This window comes from Drosophila subpulchrella, chromosome 3L (genome assembly GCF_014743375.2).
Source record: "Drosophila subpulchrella strain 33 F10 #4 breed RU33 chromosome 3L, RU_Dsub_v1.1 Primary Assembly, whole genome shotgun sequence".
Taxonomy (NCBI): domain Eukaryota; kingdom Metazoa; phylum Arthropoda; class Insecta; order Diptera; family Drosophilidae; genus Drosophila; species Drosophila subpulchrella.
Window position 1 is genome coordinate 18922492 of NC_050612.1, and position 27579 is coordinate 18950070.

Sequence of the window (27579 nt, forward strand, 5' to 3'; positions counted from 1 at the left end):
GTTGGCGCAGATATGGTATTTAATGGGCAGCCGAAGAAGTGATGGGGGGGGTCTGTAGTACGCTCCCCAGTAGTGGGGCAGGGGTTATCCAGCTGTTGGCACGTGAATCTCACTATTCGTTTAAACGATATTTATTCATATAAATAATAAAATAAATATCTTATGCAACCATTGGAAATACAGAAAAATCAGACATGAAAATGGGCTAAAATTTTGACCATATTATAAAAAACAATTTGAATGCAGATTATTTAATAATTAAATTAAAAACTCATAGAGGTATCCCACGTCTAAATCGGTTTCCAATAACTCAAGTTATGGTATCTAGAAGTTCAGTTTTGGGGTCCCATTCCGGAAGTCATTGAAAATACAGAAAAATCAGACATGAAAATGGGCTAAAATATTGACCATCTTATAAAAGAACAATTTGAATGCAGATTATTAAATAATTCAATTACAAACTCAAAGAGGTATCCCACGTCTTAATCGGTTTCCAATTGCTCAATTTATGGAATCTAGAAGTTCAGTTTTGAGGTCCCTTTCTGAAAGTCTTTGGAAATACAAAAAAATCAGACATGAAAATGGGCTAAAATTTTGACCATCTTATAAAAGAACAATTTGAATGCAGATTATTAAATAATTCAATTACAAACTCATAGAGGTATCCCATGACTTAATCGGTTTCGAATAACTCAAGTTATAAAATCTAGAACTTCAGTTTTGAGGTCCCATTCTGGAAGTCATTGGAAATACAAAAAAAATCAGACATGAAAATGGGCTAAAATTTGGACCATCTTATAAAAGAACAATTTGAATGCAGGTTATTAAATAATTCAATTACAAACTCATAGAGGTATCCCACGTCTTAATCGGTTTCCAATAACTCAAGCTATGGAATCTAGAAGTTCAGTTTTGGGGTCCCATTCTGGAAATCATTGGAAATACAAAAAAATCAGACATGAAAATGGGCTAAAATTTGGACCATCATAAAAAAGAACAATTTGAATGCAGATTATTAAATAATTCAATTACAAACTCATAGAGGTATTCCACGTCTTAATCGGTTTCGAATAAGTAAAGTTATGGAATCTAGAAGTTCAGTTTTGGGGTCCCATTCTGGAAGTCATTGGAAATACAACAAAATCAGACATAAAAATGGGCTAAAATTTGGACCATCTTACAAAAGAACAATTTGAATGCAGATTATTAAATAATTCAATTACAAACTCATAGAGGTATTCCACGTCTTAATCGGTTTCGAATAAGTCAAGTTATGGAATCTAGAAGTTCAGTTTTGGGGTCCCATTCTGGAAGTCATTGGAAATACAACAAAATCAGACATGAAAATGGGCTAAAATTTGGACCATCTTATAAAAGAACAATTTGAATGCAGGGTTTTAAATAATTCAATTACAAACTCATAGAGGTATCCCACGTCTTAATCGGTTTCGAATAACTCAAGTTATGGAATCTAGAAGTTCAGTTTTGGGGCCCCATTCTGGAAGTCATTGGATTTACAAAAAAATCAGACATGAAAATGGGCTAAAATTTGGACCATCTTACAAAAGAACAATTTGAATTATTAAATAATTCAATTACAAACTCATAGAGGTATTCCACGTCTTAATCGGTTTCGAATAAGTCAAGTTATGGAATCTAGAAGTTCAGTTTTGGGGTCCCATTCTGGAAGTCATTGGAAATACAACAAAATCAGACATGAAAATGGGCTAAAATATTGACCATCTTTTAATAGAACAATTTGAATGCAGATTATTAAATAATTCAATTACAAACTCATAGAGGTATCCCACGTCCTAATCGGTTTCGAATAACTCAAGTTATGGAATCTAAAAGTTCAGTTTTGGGGTCCCATTCTGGAAGTCATTGGAAATACAAAAAAATCAGACATGAAAATGGGCTAAAATCTGGACCATCTTATAAAAGAACAATTTGAATGCAGATTATTAAATAATTCAATTACAAACTCATAGAGGTATCCCACGTCTAAATCGGTTTCCAATAATTCAAGTTATGGAATCTAGAAGTTCCGTTTTGGGGTCCCTTTCTGAATGTCATTGGAAATTAAAAAAAAAATATAAAAAAAACGTTTGATAACTAATTTTATAGGATTTAAATTAAAAGTGGAATATGGGTCGACCACGAAAATCGGAAAATGGCTACCGGAGGTGATACAGAAATCTGTTTCAGCCAACTTGAATACAATGTCTAACCATCCTTTTATAATCGGAAAATCTGTATGCCTGTGGTTGGTTTTGCACACTTTTGAGAACCCAAGACCAGCACTTTTAATGCTCTATTGGTTTTGGGAACTCCCCGGGTGTGGTTTTCCACCCACTTCTTATCTTAATCTTTATCCAAAAATGTCTTCCATAGAAAGTGGGTGAATGCGTGTTCGTTCGTGTTTGCAGGGCCTATTTCAATTCCTTTTGGCCGGGATGCCAACAAATTGGACAACTTAAAGAGCTCATCAAATTAACTACTCGCATCTGTAGAACTTTTGGCCATTTTCACTTGTTCTACATATTTATTATTATCTTTTTCCCTTCCTCTTCCTGCCCGGGTGTTTGTGTGTTTTGTTCCTCTTCTCGATTTCATTTTGTCAGTTCTGTTGGTCCTTCCTCCTCTGTTATCCTTGCTGACATGACATGGACTGTAGTTTATTTATTATTTCTCTGTGCCTCATTCTTCTTCTGGCTTCTTTTCAGTTTATTTTTATCCTTGACGCATGCAAACATGTGAGTGTGTGTACGCATTTATGTATGTGTGCGAATCAGGTCATACACTCAAACACTCACAGGCACATTTATATGTATGTCCTGTAGTTTATTGTCAATTGTTTGTGGCATTTATTTCGCAATTGTTTTCCTTTATTTTGTCACTTTATTTGCTCTGCCGGTGCCTCTGTGCCAGCTTTTGTTCATTTATTTATTTATTTGATTAGTTTTTATTGCTCGACAATTTTTCGTGCATATGATATAAACTGTCTCTTTTTCTTTTCACTTCAGTTTTTGTCAGATACTCGAATGCAAATTCTTTGACCCTCTTTAAAATTGTCCGAATACAAAAAGCATTTTTTTTTGAGTTTCAGCAAAAAATGTTTCAAGCTAAACTGCTTCGAAAAAAAATTTTTGTTAAGAAACCTTTAAAAAGTATAGTCGTTACTATACTCTTAAAAATTCTATGTATCCTTTATAGTAAAAAACAAACTCAAGAGCAGTTTCTTCTTGATATCAAGAACTGTTTTTTCTCAAATAAGTGGGAGGACGTGTTCTCATATAAAGAAAATTTTTCTCGTTCTACGATTTGTTAAGTGCATAGAATTTTGCACAATTTCTCTACGAGCATTATTGTCAATTATTGCAAACTAGAGATACTTAGAGGGCAGATGAAAAAACATCAGTGCTTAAATTACACATCCATCTGGCCCATTTGCTAGGCGGATAATTCATTCATCGTTTGACCATCGTTTAACCATTTCAAAGTCAGTTGCCGGCGAGGACTCCATCATATGGTCTGCACAAACACAATAAAGGTCCTTCCGCAAGGATCCCCAACCATTTACCCTATTCGCCTGCAATGGGATTGCATTACTTTGACTGCAGCGGGCAGAGGTCGAGTTGGGGGGTCGGGGTACGGGGCTTAAGAGCGGAACTCTGGCTGTCAGGATAGCCATCCATCCGATGATATTTGGTCGCCCAGTTGACTCCTTGCCCCACAGTCGATTGAATTGCCATGCGGCACGTGCAACACGAATGAAGTCCCTGGCATTCGTCCTGCGCATACAAAAGGAGGCCTCCTCCCCGGTTCGCTAAAAGCTGATGATGATTGGGAAAAGCAGGGGGTGGGCGGTACACTGAGTAAAACGAATCAGTATTAATGGCTAAAATATTAGTTATATAAAAATATTGGTTTTATATTGTCATACTTATGTTATAGGTTTTTATAAAGGGATACGGGATAAATCTTTAATTAATCGATAACTGCCATCAATCGGTGAAGAATTGATTAAAAATCTATAGCAGCCCCAAAGTCTTTTTCTATAGACTCCTTGTTATCCAAATATTTTTGAGAGAAAACTCAAGTTTCGAAAGATTTTTTACAGCTTTATTTTCAGAACTATGAGTTGTCCATTCCCCATGTAATTGTTTCTGGTTGTTATTTGTTTGTAAGCTTTTAATTTGTAAAAATATCTCCATTATGGAATATGGTTATTTCTAACGATTTTTTGAAGGTGTAGCAACGGGCTCTATAGGCGGAGATGGGCACAACTTCAACGCGTGGCTCCAACTCAATTATCAAACTTTTGGCTGCCAATCCGGGAACCCGCGAACCACCTGCCGTTGGATCCGGAATCTCCACACTCCGCCCAGACAGACTGGAACAGACGTGTGGGTTCGAAACAAACGGAAATGGATTTTTGATTGAGTGCACAATAAAATGTGAAATGCATTTTACAGACCGAAACAAGAGCAATACATAAAATGAAACAATATAACTCCGCGAGAGGAGTTTAGTCGTGTGTATTTTATTATATTTCAGCATGTTGAACAAAAAATAGATGCATCCACCGGCGAAAAAAAATCATTTAATTTGGTAGCCCGTCCATCATGAAAGTCCATTTATTTCATTACGAAGTGCATAGGTTTTGGCGGATCCCTTTCCTTCGTTTTGCTGCCTGCTGGATATTATCTCCTGGCTGATGGCTCCTTCTGCCATCCACTTTATGGCGAATATTTGGCCAATTTATTGGCCTCATGGCTAACAAATTGCAAACACACAATGGCTATGGGTAAATTATTGCGCCGTTTGTTCGATTGGATGCAATGAAAAAGTTTTCCCTCCTTTGGCTTTACTTTTTCTGCATTTATAATTGGAAATCTATAAGGGGCGGATCGTAAAACGGCCCCAGCTGAAGGGACGGCCATAAAAACCAAAAACAGTTAAGCAGAATTAACTGATGCTCTATCAGGGAAATACAATTTACGGAAAAGTATAAAATATTCGATTTGCCTAAGTGGTACGATAATATCAATTGTCGTATTGAAGTGTGGTAATTGGGGTCTTTTATGAGCTGTTTTTTATCATCATTTTGTGAGCATAAACAAACAAAGTATAAATAAGAAATAAAATTATCGTAAGATGTAAACGTTTTGCCAAAGTCGTTATGTATCAGATCTGTTTAACCGAACAAAATTAATTTGAGACAGTTTGCTTTGGAAAACGTTGCCAATTTCGAGCATTTCCCCATGGCCAAAATTGTGTAGCCAACTTCTTGGGGCCATCGCCGCAGATCGATGCCTGGCACTGGCTGACTGGATTTCGGTCTAGACGTTGTCTAATGACAAACGCAAACCGCAAAAGATGAAGGACATTGAGGGAAACGTTATGCAAGGCAGTCGGAGCCAAGTCAAATGGAAATGCCCTGACTCCCCGTCTGGCTGCTAGATAAATAAACTGAACTTTAAATGGATGCAGCGACCCATCGATGACTTTCCAATAGTCCGAGCTAATTCCGACTGACCCCACACTGACAGGAAAAGTGACCTAATTTGGTCGCGGAATATTAACAAAAGTGTTATATCACAAGCTTTGTTAACTTCTTTAGAATACTATGTTTACTTATTTATGATTTACATTTTAACTAAAGAAGAAATACTTTAATAATATTTCATAGTACAACGAACTATTTAAACATTATTCCGTAGGTCGAAGATATACTATACGTAATTTATCTAAATTCTCAAAAGTTATGATTTATATAACCACAAAAATAAAATAATACTTAAATATTTAGTAAAATATTTATTTTAAAAGTTTTTAGATTCAATACTTTATTTAAAAATATATGTTTTTGTATGTATTTTGATAATAATAGTTTGTACATTAGATAAACAAATTACTAATTTTTAAGATGATTATGTGAAAAGATAAAACTAGTTATTGCATTGAAAAGTGATATAGAATTCTCAATCTTGAAAACTATACAGTTTAAATATTTCTCTCTGTGCTGAAAGGCCGGGGCTATATGAAGATATGTAGAGACCTCAAAACTTCTGTCGACCACTGAGGCGGAAGAATCTCTCTCGAATCGAAATTCATAAAATGCATGCAAAATAAACCGAAAAAGTGGCGCATCATCATTATTTATTCGATTTCCCCCACGCCCCTGACCATCTTTAACAAGAGACTCAATCAATGACGACATCGGCGCTTAAATTTGTAGGGCCAAAAGCAGGCAAAGCTCAATTTGCATAGTTCGTAGAGAAAGAGAAAAGTGGAGCCAGACTATTGAGAAATTAATATGCAAATTTCTGCCGGTAGAACTTCGCATTGTTCCCATTCAAGTGAAATTTCTCGAACCAAAAACTTTGCCGTCTCAGGTATAAAATAGAGATCTCATGCCAAATGCGGTTTCAGTATTATTTTCAAGCACGAAACATGAAGACATCTTGGAGCTTTAATTGCGGAGGTGCGTTGTGGTGTACGAAATGGGTTAGGTGTCAAGAAATCAATGGGGATAGAAAAAAAAACTATAAAGTGTCTGTGCTAAGAGAAATGATATAGGGGCAGCTCTTGCCTCCAGGAAAACCAAGTGTTAGCTAGAAATTTGTAGGGGGACAGAGTAGCCTCCTCGCCGATTTCCACCGAATGGCCCTCTAGAACTATCCACGACTTCTGCGAAGGATGTACGGGTATCCCCTGCTGGGCTTGGCTGGAAAACCGTCACAAAACCCCGAAGATCTGCCGGTACGGCGCTTAGTTGGCTGCCATAATTGAGGATTAGGCCGGGTACGCGGATATCTGGCTAGTCATAAAGCCATAAACGAACCGGGGGGAAATTCCCGGCGACCCGGATGGCTTAGGAAAACCGAATGAAGTGTCTGTTGACGGTTTTTGGTTTATGACATGGACATGCAAACGCGTGACTGGCACCCGCTAATTACAGGAACTACCTGGTCGCGGGACCTACCTGCCGATCAGGTCCTTTAAAAGGACCTCCACCCACTGGCCAAGGCATCATTCACTCCAGAGACGTAGAACATGCAACACACCATGATTGACCAGTACAAGTCCAGCCGCAAATCGGAGAAGTCCAGTCGCAAATTGGAGAAAAAGCGTTCCGACAAACCCCACAAGGTGAAGACCCACGATCCGCTGAAGAAACAGAAGAAGCGGGCCCTGAAGAAACTCCGTCGCAATGCCGCCACCGTGAACTTTCCCTACCAACTCTTCCTGTATCGCCAGGAACTGAAGCGATCCAGCGCGGATTTCTCCTATCTCCGGCTCTCGAAGGCCAAGATAGTGCTAACCTCCCAGCTGATCGCCAAGAGGATGGGCAGCTGCAGTCCCATGAGCAGTGTGGAGGAACTCAAGGAACTCAGCCGGGAGGTGCAGTTCCAGAAACGCCTCTGCCATCAAGTGGAGCGCCTGCAGCAGTTCCGACAACTCGGCCTCACCGAGATGATCCTCAACGGCAAGAAGACGACCCTGTAATCTGTGGAAATCAGAAGGAGCACGCACGATGGGACGGGCTTTTAGGCTGGGATGGGGCATTATCTTAAGTTAGTCGGTAGTTTTTAGGTTGTAATATTTTATCAAATAAAATATCACATGAAAATCGCAGTTTAAACCTTTTATTTAGATCACATCAAACGATCATAGCTTCCAGTTGTTTTTAGGTTTCACTATATTATAAAAAAGAGATATCACATTTTTATTTTTAACTCTTTGGCCTTTTAGTTTTGCTGCTTTGCTTGATTTTGTGCTCTGGTCAGAATGTCACAGGGTCGAAAGATAGCGAAAGACAACGGCAGGCCATCTACGTGAAGTCCTTGCTGGAGTCAACCTCATCGGAGCCCTCAACGAGCTCCTTTAGCACCATCACCCCGACTCCCAATCCCGAAGGCCACCCGACTGCCAAGTCCTCAGATCAGACTCACGAAATCGATGAGGCGGATGACAACTTTCACAACGATCGTCTTCCTGCCCTTTCAGAGGATGAGTTCAACAACCTGGGTGAAGACGCCAACCCGCTGCACTTCCTCAAGCAGCAGCCACTGGATCTTGAAAATGAGGAGGTGAATTGAATTGTATTTTGGATCAATTCCTTGTAAAATGTTAAGGCATTGCTAATTGTCTTATTCTAACATCTTAATTTTTCTTGTTTTCTTTATCAATAATAAATACATTTCTAATCATATATACCTATTTGTTTTCATTTTCATAAGGTGATGTCGCCTCAGGCAAAAAAGGTCGAACAGGTAAGCAATCCTTGTAGTAGATCCTACTTTAAATCACTTTTAATGCCCCGAAAACCTAATTTGTTAATATCCGATTTTCATAACTTTCATAACTAACTTTCATACTTTCCTTACACACTGTTTTTGCCATTTAACTTCTTTCTTCTTTATTTAATTATGGGTTTATAAATCACCCATTGTTGAATATTTATTCTTTTCGATATCATACTTTTTATAATTTTAAAATTATGATCGAATTCCTTTTTGTATATGTATATATTACACTTAATTTTGAATTGCTAATTAACAGTATATTTCAGAAAAGGTATCAACTTTAATAATTCATTTGTTTATTTTCTTCTCAGCCGCTGCAGGAGTCACAGCTCCAAGTCCAATCACAGCCCCAATTGCCCATGGTAGCTCCCCAATCTGCCGGCTCACCCATCTACATAACTATCCCCATTTACATCAGCACGGGTGGCCAGCTGCCCCTCACCCTGACCATTGGCGACCAGGAGTTGTACCTGCGAAAGGCCAGTGGATCTGGGTCCAGCCGGAGGAGTCCCTCCACCAAGGCACCCAACTCACACTTCAATCGCCTGCTGCAGCAGATTGATTCGCCCAAGAGACGAACCACCAATCGTCATCGCAGTCAGCTCAAGAGTCACATCTACGCGATGAAGGAGAGGAAGGATCGCAAGGATCTAGTGTACCATCCAATGCAATAAAACCCTTTTGTTTCAGAATATGGCATATAGTTTATAGCTAACAATAAATAAATGACAATAAATATCTGAGAAATGATTTGTGGAACTTAATACATAGCTGGACTAGACAGCATTGCCAAGGGGAGCTGAAGTCGAAGAGGTAGATTCCTCCATCTTGATGGGTTCCACGGCCTGAGTCTCCTTTTCGGGGACTTCAGCAGGGACCTCGACTTCTGGAACCTTTTCTGGAGCATTCTCCACCTCGGGCTTCTTGATATCCTCGACAGTGGTCTCCGTTTCGGGAATTACAGTAGCCGGGGTCTCCTCCTCGTCGTCGTCATCGCCGATCACCTCCTCGATGGCCTGTTGGATGAAGTGCTCGAACTGCTGGAAGTACTGCAGGGCATTGTTGGCCACCTGGGCGGTGGGCAGATCGGTGGTGACCTTCTTCAGGGCATCCCGGATGAGCACGAGCACAGGCTTGCGCGTTGGAGCTGCCCCAGTGGTGGTATCCACCTTGTGGTTCTCGGTGGGGATTTCGGTGACGGTCTCCTCCTCCGAGGGTTCCTCAGTGGTCTCTGCCCCGCGACGTCTACGGATCAGCGAGGAATCATCGTCGTCGTCGTCATCCTCTTCATCATCATTATCCTCGTTGGTTTCCTCCTCCACCTTTTGAGCCTCAGTCTCCTCCTCATCCTCACTACTACCAGCACTCGAGTCTTGGACCTCCGTCTCGAGTTTGGAGACTGAGAGTTCGGAACTATCGTGGATCTCCGACTCCCCCAACGGAGCTGCACTTACAGAGCAGGTCAATACGAACAGAGCAACTGTTTTCGAGATCAAAAAGATTAGGTAAGAATAGTTTAAGACCTAGAGATTAACTCAGCTCACCGAGGGCCAGGTAGATGGGTCGAACCATTGTGGTAATCCTTAGTTTCCAGCTGGCTTCGTAGTGGACTTTTGCAGTTTTGCGGTCTTTATGAGCAAATCCAGCGCTCTGCTTTCGCTTTTTATAGCCCCTCCAAAAATGAAAGTAAATGCGAGCAAACAAGGCGATCCCAAAACGCTCCGCTCTCGGCGAGATTTGAGCCCCTGATCTCTGGAGCGGACTAACCGGAGCGTTGTCCAGCCGCTTTTACTGCACCCAAGCTCTCTTTCTTGGGTTTCTTTCCTCCCACCTCGACCCATCTCATTTGGTTTCTTTCTTTTCCACGAACTTCTTTTGTTTACGCGGTGGCTTACAAGAGACCCCAAAGAAACCGAAATCATATATTCAAATTTTACTGACTTTCTGGCGACTTCTTTCATAAATCTGTTGATTTCGGTCCACGGACGGTCTCGCTTGGATCTGTTTGCCTGAGAGATTAACGCCTTTTTGCGAACCCAGTTCGACTCTTTGGCTGATATCCAAAACTGCTTACAAGATCAATTAGTCCCCCGTTTCTTGGGATTCGGTCAAAGCCCTAGTTATGTAATTAGACACGCTTGGCGTCTGGTCTTCGATTGGATCGCCCCCAACCAGACGGCAGTGCATCACAGATCGCTTAACTTTCTAATGCTAATGGGAAATTTGAAAACTTTTCCATGGAACTACATTTCAAAATCAACAAGAAGTGATCACGAGCTGAATGAGTCATCAAAGTGATGGTGGTAATAATAAATGCAATTATGGATGGGTCTATGGGTTGATCAACAGATATTATGTGATTTACAATCTTTGAAGAGTGGGTCTTCGGTGAATAGCCAGGAAAGAAATAAAGATCCATGTGGTAAATATTTACCATGATTATTATATTTACCTCTTGATTACAATTAGTGACTTTGTATGTAATAAAGCGATGAAAGTAAAGTAAGTAATTCAAATCCTTCATTTGAAAAGATCATTCTAATTAAGATCACAGCTCCCATCGATGGAAGTGATCTCTCACACAGATCAAAGATCAACAGAGATCGGCAGAATAACAACGCTTGATTGGACGTGGATTTCCTGCGAGCGAGTGCAGCTGCCGGCGATCTCGGCCAGAAGAACCTCGTAAAATAACAACCAGATCACCGAACCTTTCCAGATTGACCCAATTTCGAAGAACCGGCTCGAGAAGCCACCGAGCTCGGGAGGCTGGGCGTCGAATGGAGGGCACCGAAGGTGTTAAATACACAACCAGTTCCAGTTGCGAGACATTCTAGATGGCTATCGCTGGGAAGGGTACGGCCACATGAGCTTGCATAAAATTTCACCAAATAAGATATGAGTGGTACCAAAAACTTGGCGTACTTTCGTTCCGATCTCGAGACGGTGCGAAGTGTAAACAAACCCCGAGAAGAAGAACCGGCCGCTGGGAGAGCTGAAGTGCGAAGAAAACCGGTAGGCGCTCGAAGAATTCCCCGCCGAGTGGCTAAGAAGACTGGTACTTAAGCATCGCTCGCCAGAAGATGCGATCAGTTGTTGTGGAGACGAGCAGCTGACCAGATCAATATGAGGCCATACCAAGTTGTTTGCATCGTAGGTGAGTCTCCCCATAGCCAGCCTGACCAGTTCTGTGCATCCTATAATTAACTGTTAACCATCTATTTCCTTTCAGCAGTGGCAGCTCTGCTGCTTTTGGAGGCGACACCAGCGGATGCGAAACGTCGCAAGCACAAGGGCTCCGATTACCATCATGAAAAGTCCGATCCCCACAAGACCAAGACGAAGACCAAGTGGTCCAGCTCTACGGATCTGGCCGGAAGCACTCAGGTGTCCACCGAGGAGCATGGTTACTATGTGAAGCGCACCTATGCGGCGCCCGGGGAGAATGGAGATGGTCAGAAGCGCTTGAGTCCGCCGTACCTGGCCATTCCCATCGCCTGGTTCAGCTGTGAGTCGGGCCAGAAGGACTGCCAGACCTCCAATTCGGCGGCCATCAACAGTGCCGCTCAGTCCTTGAGCGAGGGCTATCTGTGCGACGACGATTGCAACGAGCTCTACGAACCCATCTGCGGCAGGACCTCCTCCGAGGTGGCCGTCTTCTACAACAAATGCAAGCTGGGCGTGGCCAAGTGCCGATCCCACGGCCTCTGGTCCGATTTCGCCTACTCCGAGTGCCAGGAGAAGTATCCCCAGGAGACGGCCTATGCCGACAAGAAGTTTCGGTCGTCACCGTACTTCCGGGACGCAGCCATCGTGGAGCAGTTGAAACTGGAGGAGGAGAAAAGGAAGCAGGAGGAGGAGAAACGCAAGCTGGAGAAGGAGCAGAAGAAGCGGGAAAAGGCTGAGAAAAAGAAGAAGGACAAGGAAAGCAGCGAAAGCAGTGAGGAGAAGGAGGACCAAAAGCAGAAGGACGAGGTGCAGCTCCCGACTCTGACTCTCCAGAAACCCGTGGAAACTCCGCAGATTCCAGTGCCCGTTGCTATCCATGTAGCCATTCCCAAACCCACTCCTGTTTTGGAGCCTGCGAAGACGACCGAGGACATCGCCCTGCCTCCCATGCCCCTGAAGGACACTCCCACCCCCAAGCCACTGGAGATCGCACCCCTAAAAGAGCAGACCCAACCCAGAAGCCAGGACATTAATAGACTAAAGTACCATGTAGCTTAAGCTGGGGACAGCCATATAAATCTCATAAAAAGTATTTATTTAATTTATTATAATAAACAATTTTAAATATTAAAAAAGCATTTTGATTTACATAACATTTTTTAAAATTGCCTTATTTAATGACAGTTCACGATGTTTTACTGATCTAGCGATGGGATTATCCGCTAGAACCTTAATAAGCATCCCTAACTCAATATATACGAGGCTTACATGTCCTTACCGTGCGATTTGATACACATGATTTCTAAACTTTATAGTAGCCTACATATAAAACTCGAATTTTAAATGTTGCCATTATCTCGCCGTAATAGAACAAATCGACTGATAACAAAGGTACACAGCCAACAATTTCCAAAAACCATTTCTACTTTTTCATGATAATTGTGCCCTCCTAAGTAAATTTACCATACAAACTTTTGTGCCATGACGATTTTTGCCAACATTTTGTATTATATGGCCTATATAATTGGACTTATCTACATTTTTTCGCTGAAGCACGCTCTTAATGCAAAAAGGCATTACTAAAAAATAGTCCCTATATTGAACCATTACCAAGTCTTTGGATTTTGATGTCAAAGTTTAAATTTCCAAATTTTTCATATTTTTTTTAATGTAAAACCGCCTGAAAACATATCTTAAATGGAAAAAATTATATTTTTTGTCCACTATATGATTTTATTTCGGTTTAAATCGATTTGATAAGGCTATTTTATTGGATTTGTTATAGCAAAAACTCCTTTATTTTTGTTGCAATATCTACATTTATATCGTGTAAAATTTAAAACATGTCAATTTCAGTTTTTGTATTCTTAGCTATACCACGAAACCTTTTGGTGATGGCACAAAAATTGTAGAGGAACTTTACTCACGAGGACCCAATTATCATGGAAAAGAAGAAATAGTTTCTGAATATTTTACACAGTTCAGTTTTGTGTTCCTGTGTAATCATCATCAAAAGTATATGGGTACACTTTACAAGTTCGGAAACACTTTATCAAACTTTTACACATTTTTGCGTGAAAGGTATATGAGGACTTTATTTTCGAACGTGATTTTTTTGCCTAGGGATTCGGTTAAACTTTATATTTGACTTTAAAAGTTTCCTTAAAATACGTAATCTTCAAAAAGATCAAAATGATTATTTATTTTTTAACTACTCCAAATTAAAACTTTATATTTGACTTTAAGAGTTACCTTAAAATACGTAATCTTCAAAAAGATCAAAATGATTATTTATGTTTTAACTACTCCAAATTAACAAAAACTCTATTTCTCTTCCAATCAGACCCTTTTAACAACTTTCTTAGAGGCAAATTCCTTTTTTTGTAGTTAAATTGGAAAGACATTTGAGATGATGCAGTTACTTTCAAGTGCATTGACCCTCCAAACAAGTTCTATAAACTGATTGATATCAGAAGCTTGAAAGGGCCATCATCCAGGGCCAGGCACTAAACCTAAAAACTAATTGGGCGTGGGATGGGCAATGCAGCAGGTTGCAGTTGAGGGGCCTATAAAAGCAGGGGGCCTTGTGTCACATATCACAGAAGTTGACCAACTGCCATGGGAGCCAGAAGTATCGAAACCCGGACCTGGAAGATTCAGCTACTCATCCTGTTGAGTGGAGGTGAGATATTAGAGAGTTTTCCCTTGAATTATTAAGACAACCTTTCTTAGTGCTACTCACCGTTAGAGCTGCTGCAGCGGAGGCAACCGAAGATGTGACCCATCCACCGCCCGATCATTTGCAAACGGAGTCTCGCTCTCGCAAAAACACAGTCCTGGTTGTGGACGAGGACCTGGACGGACGAAATGCCTACATCAACAATAAGTTTGTGCCCAGCGAGCCGGCTGAGGTGCTGGACGAAGAGCAAAATGCCCCGCTCTACGAGATCCTCCAGAAGCAGATGGAGCAAGTGCTAGCCTCGTCGGCTCCCAACGATCCTGTCTACGAGCAGCGGGAGAATCAGAAGCGCCGCGACCAGCAGCCACCCCACCAACCGCCGTACTTCTCCGGCGAAGATCGAGATGGCGATCTTCAGGACGACTACGAGGACGATGAGGACCAAACGGATCAGGGCTATGCCTTGGATCCAGAGAAACCGGATGCCGTGGCAAGTTCTCCAGAGGAAGAGGACCAGAACGAGGCGAGCTATCAAGCACCAAGCCTTCCAAGCAGCACTACGCGCAGACCGCACAGGCGACGCAGCACATCCACCACAGCTCAGCCACGAACCACCAGGACCAGGAGCACTGCACAGCCCAGGATCACAGCCAGACCATCGAACCAAACCAGCACCACTGAGCCACCGCCACATGCCAGCACCACCAGTCACAGGCCAATAATTGGTTCCAGTAGCCATTCGAAGGCAAATCCTCATCCGGGAAACAGCCTGGCCAGTGATCCGCAGGTCTACCAGCACAAGCGCCGCATTGTCTTCAAGACCATCTCGACGGGCTCCCAGTTCGTTAACTCGCCCATTGGCGACCTAATGATCAAGTTCTCCATCGGATTCGCCAAGCCAGCTGCTCCGGGTGAATCTGTCAGCTCCTCCAGATCACCAAGTTCCTCCAACGATGCCGTCCTGCGCGCGCTCTCCCAAAACTTCATCCGAAATCTCGAACTGCAGAAGCTAAAAAGGTCGAATAAAGTTCAAAAAGATTAAATAAATAATACAATTGCAAATTATGAACTATATTTTACTTTACATTTGGCTTTTAGTTCACAAACTCTGGTTTTGTCTATCCATTTGGATATTTGCAGGTTAGCATGCTTCAGGATCGTTTTCAGGGAAGTGGAAATTAACATGTTACGATTTTGAAGAACAGATCCTCCCGAATATATAACCGGATTATTCGAATTGATATTTTACAAATACCTTTATGGTTTTGGGTAATTATATAGGGGTAAACCTCTAAACATGGCAACAAACGTAAAGTTGGTATACTTAAAAAGAAAAAAAATTGAAGTACAATTAACTGAGAATTTTAAATATTTAAGGTTAAACGTAACCACATTTACCCGATATCTTTCTATACCACTAATTATCAGAATTAAAAGAATTTGTCAGATAAACTGTCATCATTTCATTCATACATATAAACCACATTTAATTTGTTTTGATTATCAAAATTGCTCATTGCACAAACAAGACCGTGTTTGGTCTGCTAAAATATTCCAGCTGGAAGCAATCATGGTTCTCAGAAAGATGGAAAACAAATGCGATGACGTTCTGAGAATATATGTACATAACGAGATCCAAACATGTTCAAAGTCACGCACCGGAATTTTAAATTTATAACAATAAAAGGTTAGCGTTTAATCAATTTTTTTTTACACATAATCTAGGTGGACAGTCGCGGTGATACATACAGGAACATGGTTAGCTACCTTGGTGTAAAATATAAACTATGTGCCCTGGCCATTCGCTGCATTTGGTCAAATCGTTGTCTATTAAGTCGGTTGGTTCGCTTGGCGACTTGGAAGCCTTACAAAAATATATGTGAGCGGTATTCCCTGGACCTGATAAAGTGATAAATGGGTAACTTATGTATGCGAACATTTTTAAACAGCCGACTCAAAGGCTTCATAAAATGACGATTATGTTTAACAATAGATTTGATCTTGTGAGGCACACTTCTTCAGATGTAGAAACAAATAATTTATCCCTAGAATTGGTCGAGTGAATACCGCGATGATCTTAACTATAATAGAAAAAAAAACAGGAAATCAGCGCACGGGCCAGAATCTCTGGGCCAGGATGGGAATGGTGACGCCCGTTACGATGCTGGAGATCAGGTTGACACTATGGTTGTCCAGGATGCGCAGTCCGCTCACGTGGCGCACTCCCTTGCCGGGTGCCTCCACAATTTTACCCTCCTCATTGATGCCCGAGAACTGCAGCAGGCCGCCCAAAACGGAGTCCAGCAGGGAGCCAAAAAGTCCAGCGATGCCGCCAAAGGCGATGATGGGCCATTGTGGTGGGCTGATCAGCAGCATTTTGGCCTCCACCGTGTAGCGTACGGTGACAAAGTAGCCGAATCCAACGAGCAGTCCGCCGAGCAGACTCACCCCGATCCCCGCAAGCGAAACACCGCCATTGGTGCCGCGCGGCACCCGTCGCCAGGTGATGATGGAGACGGGATCGCGTTGCGACAGCACAGAACCCAGTTCACTCGACCAGGTGTCACCGTTGCAGCAGGCAAAGGCACTCATCACGGCCACGCCCAGCCAGCTGGAGCGGTACTCCCGGGCGAAGTCCACCGCCCGCTCGCCACTGCCGCAGTCCAGTAGGTAGAGGAGCGCCAGCTGCGCGGCCATGCCGCCATTGCAGAGCACCTGCACCCAGTTGCGTTGGCCCTCGCCCTCGCGGAAATCGCTCTCGAAGCGGCGTTTCATATGCGCCCGGAACTTGGTGGCCCGCGAGGAGCTGAAGAAGAACACCACCAGGCTGGCGAAGAACGGATGGCTGGCGATGGACAGGATGAAGGCCACCAGGATGCCCAGTGCGGCGCCAGATCGGCTTACGCTCCTCCTGCGCAGGGCCACCGTCATCAGGGCCAGGGGGGCCAGTGTGGAGAAGAGCCAGCGGACCGGCGGAATCACCCGGGACTCTGTTGGATAACCTTTTGGCATTAGTTAACCCCGGTGTGCTCGCTTGGAGACCCGAAACCCGGACCCCACCGCTCACCCTCGAAGTCGCTCGTCCAGATCTTCGACACCGCCACGTTCCCCAGCCACATGAACAGCGAGAGCGGCACGGACAGTCCGCAGAAGAGCACAGGCATCCAGTCGCGCATCTTGACGTCTCGAATACTCGCTTTTGTTTATCGCCACTTTCTCCGCCGGAATTTGTTTATTTTTTGAACAGTGAGACCCTTCGCACGAGTGCTCAAAAACACCAGTGGTGAGTATTTTCAATGGGTGGCGAACCTGGCTAGAAATTCACCACCATTGTGCCAAAACATTGTGTTCTCTATCTCTATAATAAAGTTGATAAAAGATCGGTGATTGCCTGATGTAAACTCTTGATGAATTACCTAGTATTCTGAAGATTTTTATTTTGTTGAAAAAATTACGATGACAATTGTTATATTTAGGGAATTATTCATCAATGAACGCTTAGAACATGCCCACAACACATTAATCAATTTTAAGAAGTCATCGATCAGTACGCATAACTTTAAAAAAAATTCTGCGTTTGGTACAAGAACTTAAGTGTATGGACTACAGATATTGATTGATCAATAAAATCTTTTTAAATTTACGCTGAAACCAAATCTTACAAAAATGTATGAGCTGCGCAGGAATCTCTAGAATCAGCAATCCCAACTCAGTAGCTTTTATAGTGTGCTAAAGCTCGGAGTTCATGCAGATCAGGAATATAAATTTGGAGACAATACGAAAAACAATTAACAAGAAGGTCGAGCCCCCGGTTTGACCGAGCTCAAGGATTGACGCTCCTTAACAAGGACCAATGTTAACCGGCACTTGAGAAAACAGCCTTGTGCCGACTGATAGAACGTCAAACAAATGTTAATAATATAAAAAACACACAGCTATGTAATTGCACACACATTTATTTTTGTAAAATAATGGATTATCTAGCCCCTTATAATTTCGGGACTACTCCGATTTAGGGAGAGGACCATTGCTGCCATGCAAGCCAGGACCAATAGTAGAAACACCGCTGCGTTCATTATGGGATTGGATTGGTTTGGATTGTGTTGAAATGAGACATTTTCCCTTTTTTATATACCTTGACAGCAGGGCCTAAATGACTGAATTAGGCCGCGACATGCCCATCGTTCTTATGGTCGATGAAGTTTTTTTCCGCATTTATTGGAAAAATTCGTGCGGCCTTAAAAATATAAAATATATTTTGTAACTCGTTAATATTCATAGTGGAAAAGTAGAACGTGTCCGAATAAAATAAGAATGTGTGAAAGTTATAAGACGTCTAAAAAATTTAAATAAAAGTTCAATTAGCTAAAAATTGTCATGGGCTGTAGAAAACAAATCGGTTTGATTTCTTTTGTATGGCTAAGTAAAGATTACTTGTTCAAAAAAAAAGGTTTGAGTACAAAACAATTTCAGGAAGCGTGTTGAGCCGATAGGGATTGAAATAATGTGTTGCCACCTTACTAACCACAACTAATATCACATTCAAAAAGTCTGATATCATGAGCATGTGTGGAAAACGTACTTTTATAATCGCAGAAAATATTCCAATAGCTACTCAAAAACAACTCAATATCGTTTTTGGAGCATGTCAATAAATGATTGAAAGTCTCTCGCCTATACCAAATAGGTATCATATGACGAAGAGCACTAGGAGAGTGTGCGAAGGCGACTACTATATACACGAAGAAATAAAAATCTACTATAATCGAAAAGGTATCGCAAAAACTGAAAGGATTGCATACCAAGACTTAAAAAAATCAATTGGTTTGGGAGTAAAACCGGTGAACGTGTAAAAGTGAAAATTTGGAAAATTTGATCAGTTGGGGCCCTTGGAGATAAATGCACAAGTTCATTAGTCTAGCTGTATTTTTACTTAAAAACGCGTCGAGTGACACCTCATACATATGTTATTCCGATGCTCCGTTCAAAAGTTAAACGCAAAACAGGATTTTGGCAGACGAAAATGTTATTTTGTTTGTCAGTTTGTCACAAAAAGTTTTTAAGGCTGCAGGCTTGTGCTATATGTGGTTAGAAAGGTATTTCGAAATACTTTTTGGGCCTTTCTAACAAGATTTGTCTTAATACCACAGTTTAAAAACAAGGAAGAACGCTACAGTCGAGTACCTCGACTATCAGATACCCGTTACTCAGCTAAAGGGACCAAAGGGAAATGGAGATATACAAGCAGCAAAGCGAGATTGAAATGCGCCACCTACCGGCGGTGGAGAGATTTAAGCGTTATGGGCGTTAGAGTGGGCGTGGCAAATTTTTTTTTGGATCAATCGATAGGTATGACGAGATGAGAACAATAAATGTTAGCTAAAATTTTTTATCTAGCATTAAAATTGTGGGCGCCACAGGCTTGACCGGTTTGTGGGCGTTAGAGTGGGCGTGGCATATTCGCGTAACAAACTTGCGCTGCGTACAAGGCTACGGAATCTAAATCTGAGATCCCAATTCTCTATCTTTGATAGTTTCCGCGTTCATATTTACGATGTTTTGAAGTTTATGGGCGGTTTGTGGGCGTGGCACTTTTTTTTGAGTCAATCCATAGGTATTGATGAGAAGAATACATTTCAGTTAAAATTATTATTCTAGTATTAAAACTGCAGGAGCCACAGTTTTGGGCGGTTTATGGGCGTTAGAATGGGCGAGGCACTCTGCTGAAACAAACTTGCGCTGCGTAAGAAGCTCAGGAATCTGCACGCCAAATCTCAATAGCCTAGCTCATAGATTCCGAGATCTTAGCGTTCATCCAGACAGACGGACATGGCTAGATCGAGTCGGCTAGTGATCCTGATCAAGAATATACATACATACTTTATGGGGTCGAAAACCCTTCCTTCTGCCTGTTACATACTTTCCAACGAATCTAGTATACCCTTTTACTCTACGAGTAACGGGTATAATTGTGGGCAAAAGTTTTTTTATTCAGAAATTTTTTTTTTTATTTCTCTAAAACAGCTTTAATGATTTTTGATTAATTCTAAAAGTGTATAGCTCTTGAGATTCCTCAACTTTTGACATATGACACGTTGCTGTCACGTTTTAAAGATATTAATCAACAAAAATGGCTACATTCAGCAGTTTAGAACATATAACACTGCCTGGGAACTTAACTTTTTTTTCGTATCCAAACTTTATATAAATGTGTTGAAATTTGTACATGATGTTAAACAGCATAATATAAGAATCTTTAGTTCTAAAGCTACATGCTTGTTTAAAAATTATGGCCCAACTTTTTTTATATTATTTTTTTAATCAATTTTGGGTAAAATTCTAAACCGTATACCCCTTAAGATTCCTGATCTTTGGATAACATTGAATTTTGTATGCGCGTATCCAAACGCTATTTTAGGGTCATGGAATCATTTAGAAACTTGAACTCTACGGCTTTTGGGAAAGTATATTTAAAGTGTATTTATTTAGTAGATCGTATAATAATTTTCGTTACAAAAGTTGATATCAGAACTTTTGTTTGTTGATGGTGCGATCGTCACTAGATTTTAAACTTGTAAAGAGGTTTTTTTGTTTGATTTGAATTTACGCTGAAACAAAATCTTACAAAAATGTGGGAGCTGCGCACTTAGTACTTCCCCAATATGCCATTTTACTTTACGAGTTTGGAGACAATACAAAAAATAATTAACAGGAAGATCGAGCCCCCTGTTTGACCGAGCTCAAGGATTGACGCTCCTTAACAAGGACCAATGTTAGCCGGCACTTGAGAAAACAGCCTTGTGCCGACTGATAGAACGTCGAACAAATGTTGATAATATAAAAAACACACAGCTATGTAATTGCACACACATTTATTTTTTTAAAATAATGGATTATCTAGCCCCTTCCGCCCCAAGCAGGGCCTAAATTAAGTCGTTCCCATTTTGCGCCTGAAAAATCTGGTATTAGAAAAGCACTGTGAAGTCCCATTTTGAAAACTTACGATCTTTTTCGCCCTGTATAACTTCGGGACTACTCCGATTTAGGGACAGGACCATTCCTGCCATGCAAGCGAGGACCAATAGTAGAAACACCGCTGCGTTCATTATGGGATTGGATTGTTTTGGATTGTGTTGAAATGAGACATTTTCCCTTTTTTATATACCTTGACAGCAGGTGGCAAAATGACTGAATTAGGCCGCGACATGCCCATCGTTCTTATGGTCGATAAAGCTATTTTCCGCCATTATTGGAAAAATTCGTGCGGCCTAAAAAATATAAAATATATTTTGTAACTCGTTAATATTCATAGTTGAAAAGTAAAACGTGTCCGAATAAAATAAGAATGTGTGAAAGTTCTAAAAAGACGTCTAAAAAATTTAAATAAAAGTTCAATTAGCTAAAAATCGTCATGGGCTTGTAGAAAACAAATCGGTTTGATTTCTTTTGTATGGCTAAGTAAAGATTACTTTAAAAAAAAAAGGTTTGAGTACACAACAATTTCATGAAGCGTGTTGAGCCGACAGGGATTGAAATAAGGTGTTGCCACCTTATTAACCACAACTAATATCACGTTCAAAAAGTCCATTATCATGAGCATGTGTACCAATAGCTACTCAAAAACAACCAATATCTCTCGCCTATACCAAATACATAGGTATCATATCTTTGAACGGCGCTTTGGATAGCGAATATCTCAAAACTAATTAATTTTAAATTATGGTCATCGTAATGCACAACGAATTATATTAGTTGTATTAATTATATTAGGTTAAACTATACTAAGGCGCTTATATAGCTACAAAGAGTATATCCCCTCTAAACGCCGCACACGCTCATCGATCAAGGCCAACAGCTTTGTGATCTCCTCCAGCTGCGCGGAGCAGGAACACGACTCCGAGCCAGATTCGAAGGACACGTCCAGCACCTGCGGAAAGTTCGGCTAGTTATGTGCGTCAAGGGCTACTGATCATTTGAGTTAGAAGAAGCGCGGGCTTTGCGGCTTGAAGTCCATGCCACGGCCCAGGATGTTTTCCTGAGCGTTCTGCGGCTGATTCGAGTGTTTACTGTCGAGCACCTGGAAGTTCTCCTCTGACAGCTGGTAGGCCTGCGATTGGCGCGGATCTATGCGAATACTCAGGTCATTGGACTTGGAGGTGCCACTGGCTAGGCTCTGTTTCGAGGAGACGGCACTGGTGTCGCAACCGGAAGAGGCCAGGGCCGATTTGGCCTCGAACTGGGAGGCGTCGTAGGTGTGCAGATTCGATTGCCAGACCAGAAGCTGCAAGGCGAAGAGGACATTAAGGAGTAACTCGATGTTTAATAAGCAACCCAATCTTACCTGCCGATCACTACCGCCGGTGGCAAACTTATCTCCATCCCGACTGAAGGCCACCGCGTTCACCGCGTCCGTATGGCCGGTTAATGTATAGATGGGTCTGCCCTCCAGTAGGTCCAGGATGCGGATGGTGCGGTCATCGCTGCCGGAGAGCAGAAAGTGTCCGCTGGGGTGGAAGGCCACATCGTTGACCGGCGCCGAGTGCACCACGTATAGCTGCAACAGCTGGCTCCCGGCCACGTCGAATATCTTGATCCGGTTGCAGCCGAGGGCCACGGCCAACATGTTGCCCCAAGGATGCCAGGCCAGTTGCCGTGGAGCCGCTCGTTCCTCGGCGAAGGTGCGAACGCACTCGCCACTGTCCACATCGTAAATGCGCACCGATTTGTCATCGCTGGCGGTGGCCACCAGTTTGCCATTGGGACTGAACTTGGCGCTGCGCACCCAGTTGTTCTGCTGGGCAAAGGAGGTAACAAACTGCCTCCTGACCACGCGCCACATCTTGACCGACTTGTCATCCGAGGCGGTGAGCATCAGGTGTCCAGTGGAATCGAAGTCCACGCTGCGCACCGCCTTGCTGTGGGCCACAAACTCCCCGGAAACGCCGCGCAACTTGGGCTCCCAGATCTTCACCGTGCGATCGTGTCCGGCGGAGGCCACCAGGTTGCCCTTGGGCGACCATGCCACCCCGTTCACCGCCGCCGAGTGCGAGGCAAAGCGGATGCAGCGGGCGGCCTGGCTGAGGTTCCACAGGATCACGGAGGCGTCCGTCGAAGAAGTGGCGATCTGGGCGCCGTCGGGACTGAAGCGCAGCTGCGTGATGCCGCCCGAGTGGCCCGTAAAGTGGCGCTCCAGCGACGGGTCACTAAACAATCCCTGCATCTCGTTTTCCATTTTAATTTTTGTTCGTTTTAAATGTTTTCTGCCAGTAATTTGCACCAAAACAGGGTTGCTTTGCCGCTAGAGTTTGAAATTGAGAAAATTGTGACGCTGTCGCCAGGGCAACCCTGCAGTGTGGTCAGATTTGGATTAAGGGAATATACTAAACTAATCGAGAAATATACCAGTTCAAGGTTTACATACGTAAGATGTAAGATGTATGATGTAAAATCAACTAGCGCCAAAGTGTTCATATCGCAATGCTATGTAGAGAATAAAAACACAGGTAAGTAAGTGGAAAATTATTAAAAAAATATAATGACCAAGACCACCACAAAATAGAACGTTTTATGATTTTTTTTGATGTGAGAGTAACTTTTTAACTAGTCAAATTAAAAATTCGACGGGGTGGGCACATAATACTATAATAGTGGTGGTATTTGTGTGTGGTAAAATTGGATTTAAAGAAGGCCAAATGGAACCAAATGGAATAAAAGCCAAAATTACTACGAAATTCTAAATTCTGACAGCTTACATTTTGTTACATTAATCTTATTAATACAAAATGAAAAGAGGAATCAACAAAAGCCGAAAGGGTTATATATTGTTATTATATTAGTATACAGAATATTTAATTGGTAAGGATATCTAAAAATATTCCTCCTATATGTACAATAATATAATACATAAATTATCTCTCACTTCCATTAAATCTAGTATGTATTTAAAACGTTATTTCCTTTAAAAAAAAATTGCGTAAAACTTGATCTTAAAAGTGATTTCTCGTATGATTTCTGATTTTTAAAGATTTGAAAACAAAAACCCAATCTGTGATTTCATGAATTACCCAGAACCTACATTTCGGCAACAGCTTTCTGAAGGGAATTTATGACGCTTGATGACAGTCACCCTGGAATACCACCAAGGGTATTAGACGTAAGAGAATTACGTTTGGGTCTGTCCATTTCGCAAGTGTCCCTACCTGCTGTCATTATCCTTTCACCTGAGCGTCGAACTGCCTGGGCTAGTTCATTCAACTTCAACCTGCTGCCGATCCAGCTCTCTAATGATCCTCTGCTGGGTTTTGGCCAGGTTCAATGCCTCCTCTCTGCTGTCGCTATCTCTATCGGCTAATTATGCGTTGGCCAGCATGTCGGGCAATGGACCCCCGGCAGTCCAAAGTCCCTATGTCCCAGGGTCCACGAGTCCAAGAGGTCCACAAACTGACATCAAATTAAACAACGAAAAGTGACAGGAGTGCAACTGTGAAAGTGCAACGGCCAAGGGAGCGGACTACAAACGAAACCACCGACCCAATCCCAATTCCAATCGCAAAATGAACTCGAACCCTGAGAAATTAGTGTGACAAGCTCTCGATTTCCACCTGTAGCATGGAGTGCTACCGGGCCCGTAACTCGTAACTGTTCTTTTTGGCCAAAATGCAGTTAGGAGCGATGTTGCAACCCCTGGCAATGTTTTTATTCCCGCAGATCGCATAGACAAAAGGTCGTTGGCGTCTCTTCCCTGAGGGGATCCCACTCCAATTGGGCGAGGGTTCAACAAACTGTTTTTATCAAAAAACTGTTGCACTTTCAAATAAACTAAGCTAATGTGCCAGAGGGGAAAAGTCGGCAGAACCTCAAGCTGAGCGAAAATCCTTGGTCGAAAAACAAAGGAGGTGAAGATTTCCTCGACTTCGAGAGGTGAATACTCTTTTTTGGTTTCTTATTGAATCAATTTACTCAACGATATTATAAGGATGGTTTTGAGTGTTTTGAGCAACATTTATAAGATTTTATCAGTTACAAAGCTCAACATAACGGGAATGATTTTAATTCTTATATGGCTCGGAGTACAATTTAATAAGAACTATACCTTATTACTTATAAAATATAACTTTCAAAACCCTGGAAACTTAGCTAATTAAAAAAGACCTAAATAAGTATTCAAAAATAAAAATAAGTAATATTGCCTTACTTCCTTAAATTTTAATTTTAAGATCTAATATATCCCAAGATTTCGTTTCAATGCAACCCTAACCACATAGCACATGCAACCCTCGGGTAGTACCATCCAAAAACCGCTCAGCAGAGGTCCTGGAAGCGTGGCATGTGGCTTGTGGTGCCAAGAACCGGGATCGGAATCGGGATCGGGACCCCGGGAAGACCCCAAACCAGGGGCTAAGAGCAGCCCAACCACCGAGCGGCCAATCAAGCAGCGGACCCTCGTGCCGCCGGTGGTTGGCTCGTGTCATCTGTTGAATTATAAAATATGGCAAGGAATTAATTTGGCCAGCCCCTGCTGGCCTGGTCGGCAGAATCTGGCACAGCAGCAGCAGCAGCAGGAGCAGAAGGACCAAGGCGGCAGCAGGATAACGATCCAGGCCGATCCGAATCATCTACCGCTATGCGCTGTGCTCCGTTTTCCTCTGCTCTTATCTGCCGAGCACCTGTCGCCCGAATCCGAATACGAATACGAATACGTACTGAAACTCGATTTCGAATCCCGGTCCTGAAAACAAAACGAAAGGTGCGCTTAAATTCCCATAATGACTTGGCTGGCTCGCGTTTTCAACCTGCTGATCTGATCCCTAAATGTTGCATCTTCGGCCGCAATTTGTTGGCCATTGTGTGTCTGCCTGCCTCCGTCTGCTGCCGCCTCTCGAAAATCTGTCTATAATCTGTGTTCTTTGGGTTCGGAGTCGAAAACACCTTGAGATCGGTGTCTCCCGCCCCTGCCCCTTTTGACTTTGCACCTTTTCTCACAAAATCCGTACCAATTTCGTGTTTAGATTTTGTCATTTTAATTGCTGGGGCCTTACCCTCTTGTTTGCGCTTAGCTTAACCTTTTGTTGTGACTCTCGTCTTCGCAACCCTTCTAGCTAAGCCCTGCGGATTGGCCATTGTCTTCCTACCTTCTCTTTTTGCCAATTAAGCTCGGCGAATAGATTTCAGAATTCGCCTTCTGGGCCAGGGGTTGATTTGCATATCTGACTTGGATTTGTCCTCTGCACTCAAATCGAAACAGCTTAAGATTTTGCCGGGGGGTTGGAGACTAATCTGCAACCTGCAGACTGTAGTCGTTGACACGGCACTCTGTTGGCTTCCGATTTGGCCAGCGAACTTGGCCAAACTGCAGCACTATGCGGCCTCTTGGCCAAGTCTGATTAAAGACCGGCCAATGCAATCTCAACTTGGTGCGGACAAGGATTTGGGATCGCATTTTCTATGGGTGCGGTACAAAAAGTCCTTCGTATACTAGATATAAACATACTTTATGAGCGGTATCTTAACCTTATTAAAGACCGGTCAATGCTATCTCAACTTGGGGAACACAAGGATTTAAGATCTTACTTTCTATGGGTGTGATAAGTAAAGTGTGTCCTCCTTACAATTTATATCACCATACTTTATAAGCAGTATCTTAACCCTATTTACTTTACTTACTTTGCTTAGCCTTAAAGGGTTGGAACAGTTTTGTATTTAACAAAAAAAAATTGTACTACAAAGTTTATAATTATTTTCACAGTTATTAAGTACCCAGAAGTATGATATTATGTTCTTCCTTATAGCCAATCTTAAATGACACCTGCTCTTCGAGATATAGAAATACTTTAAAAATAACACATCCTTCCTTAGACCAATATCTCTCTCTCTAGAACTAATCAAAATATGACTCCCGAAATGACTTTACAATTGAGAGGACATTCTATATTTTTATGACAGCATATGCAGCAGTCACCTGTCCTTGAGAGTCCATTAAAATCGTATAGGCCCATTCCCAAACACCCCAACCTGAGGACTTGGTTCGTCTAACAATCAATTTTGAGCAGCCTTTCCAGCCAGGTGACAATGCTCAATCAAACAAACGTGAAGCAATCATAACTTATCAGTTTTAAGAGGGGAAAAATGGAAGGGACAAAGGCAAAGAAGACGGCCTGCTGAAATTGGGTCACTTTTGGCCTGGCCGACAAGTCGATCTTGTAATATCGATCGGACGTGACAGGTGCAGCGGCGCACTTACGACTGTTGTTGCACCTTCGCTTGTGGATTTTAAGCGACAGCTTGTGGCCCAAAACGCACTCGGTAGTGACTCCCCTGAGGGCCAAGATTAGATGCAGATCTCTCCGACTCTACGTCTCGCATCTCGGATGTTTTTTTTGCGGTCTGTCCGTCTGGGGGAGAGATTTTTACGACTGC

General features: G+C 42.2%; 7 protein-coding genes across 10 annotated transcripts; 4 read left to right on the forward strand and 3 right to left on the reverse strand.

The window, feature by feature from the left end:
* The first annotated feature begins 6459 nt into the window (after nt 1-6459).
* LOC119555495 lies at nt 6460-8989 on the forward strand. Its single transcript, XM_037866908.1, has 3 exons — nt 6460-6490; nt 7762-8099; nt 8627-8989. Exons 1-3 carry the CDS (start codon nt 6460-6462, stop codon nt 8987-8989), a joined length of 732 nt encoding a protein of 243 aa, XP_037722836.1.
* On the forward strand, nt 7075-7515 carry LOC119554719. The gene has a single exon (XM_037865733.1). It carries the CDS (start codon nt 7075-7077, stop codon nt 7513-7515), a length of 441 nt encoding a protein of 146 aa, XP_037721661.1.
* Nucleotides 8990-8999: 10 nt separating the features above from the next.
* Nucleotides 9000-9932, reverse strand: LOC119554248 (histone chaperone RTT106). The gene is made up of 2 exons (XM_037865085.1): nt 9860-9932; nt 9000-9795 (listed from the first exon to the last, which is right to left on the reverse strand). The coding sequence occupies exons 1-2, from the start codon at nt 9885-9887 to the stop codon at nt 9092-9094; spliced, it is 732 nt and encodes a 243-aa protein (XP_037721013.1). The 5' UTR covers nt 9888-9932; the 3' UTR covers nt 9000-9091.
* A 1481-nt stretch (nt 9933-11413) lies between these two features.
* LOC119554284 (MAP7 domain-containing protein 2) lies at nt 11414-12620 on the forward strand. The gene is made up of 2 exons (XM_037865139.1): nt 11414-11472; nt 11548-12620. The coding sequence occupies exons 1-2, from the start codon at nt 11442-11444 to the stop codon at nt 12540-12542; spliced, it is 1026 nt and encodes a 341-aa protein (XP_037721067.1). The 5' UTR covers nt 11414-11441; the 3' UTR covers nt 12543-12620.
* Nucleotides 12621-13402: 782 nt separating this feature from the next.
* LOC119554282 lies at nt 13403-15228 on the forward strand. Of its 3 annotated transcripts, none has more exons than XM_037865138.1 (3): nt 13403-13507; nt 13872-14166; nt 14217-15228. In XM_037865138.1, the coding sequence occupies exons 2-3, from the start codon at nt 14103-14105 to the stop codon at nt 15203-15205; spliced, it is 1053 nt and encodes a 350-aa protein (XP_037721066.1). In that variant the 5' UTR covers nt 13403-13507; nt 13872-14102; the 3' UTR covers nt 15206-15228. The 3 variants fall into 3 exon arrangements, with proteins under 3 accessions (XP_037721066.1, XP_037721065.1, XP_037721064.1); XM_037865137.1 differs by having other exon boundaries at nt 13470-13565; XM_037865136.1 differs by lacking the exon at nt 13403-13507 and having other exon boundaries at nt 13620-14166.
* A 383-nt stretch (nt 15229-15611) lies between these two features.
* On the reverse strand, nt 15612-17574 carry LOC119554285 (transmembrane protein 19). 2 transcript variants are annotated; one of them, XM_037865140.1, is made up of 2 exons: nt 17231-17574; nt 15612-17165 (listed from the first exon to the last, which is right to left on the reverse strand). In XM_037865140.1, the coding sequence occupies exons 1-2, from the start codon at nt 17337-17339 to the stop codon at nt 16270-16272; spliced, it is 1005 nt and encodes a 334-aa protein (XP_037721068.1). In that variant the 5' UTR covers nt 17340-17574; the 3' UTR covers nt 15612-16269. The 2 variants fall into 2 exon arrangements, with proteins under 2 accessions (XP_037721068.1, XP_037721069.1); XM_037865141.1 differs by having other exon boundaries at nt 15612-17153; nt 17231-17566.
* Nucleotides 17575-21873: 4299 nt separating this feature from the next.
* On the reverse strand, nt 21874-23487 carry LOC119555107 (POC1 centriolar protein homolog). The gene is made up of 2 exons (XM_037866331.1): nt 22505-23487; nt 21874-22444 (listed from the first exon to the last, which is right to left on the reverse strand). Exons 1-2 carry the CDS (start codon nt 23393-23395, stop codon nt 22142-22144), a joined length of 1194 nt encoding a protein of 397 aa, XP_037722259.1. The 5' UTR covers nt 23396-23487; the 3' UTR covers nt 21874-22141.
* Nucleotides 23488-27579: the final 4092 nt, after the last annotated feature.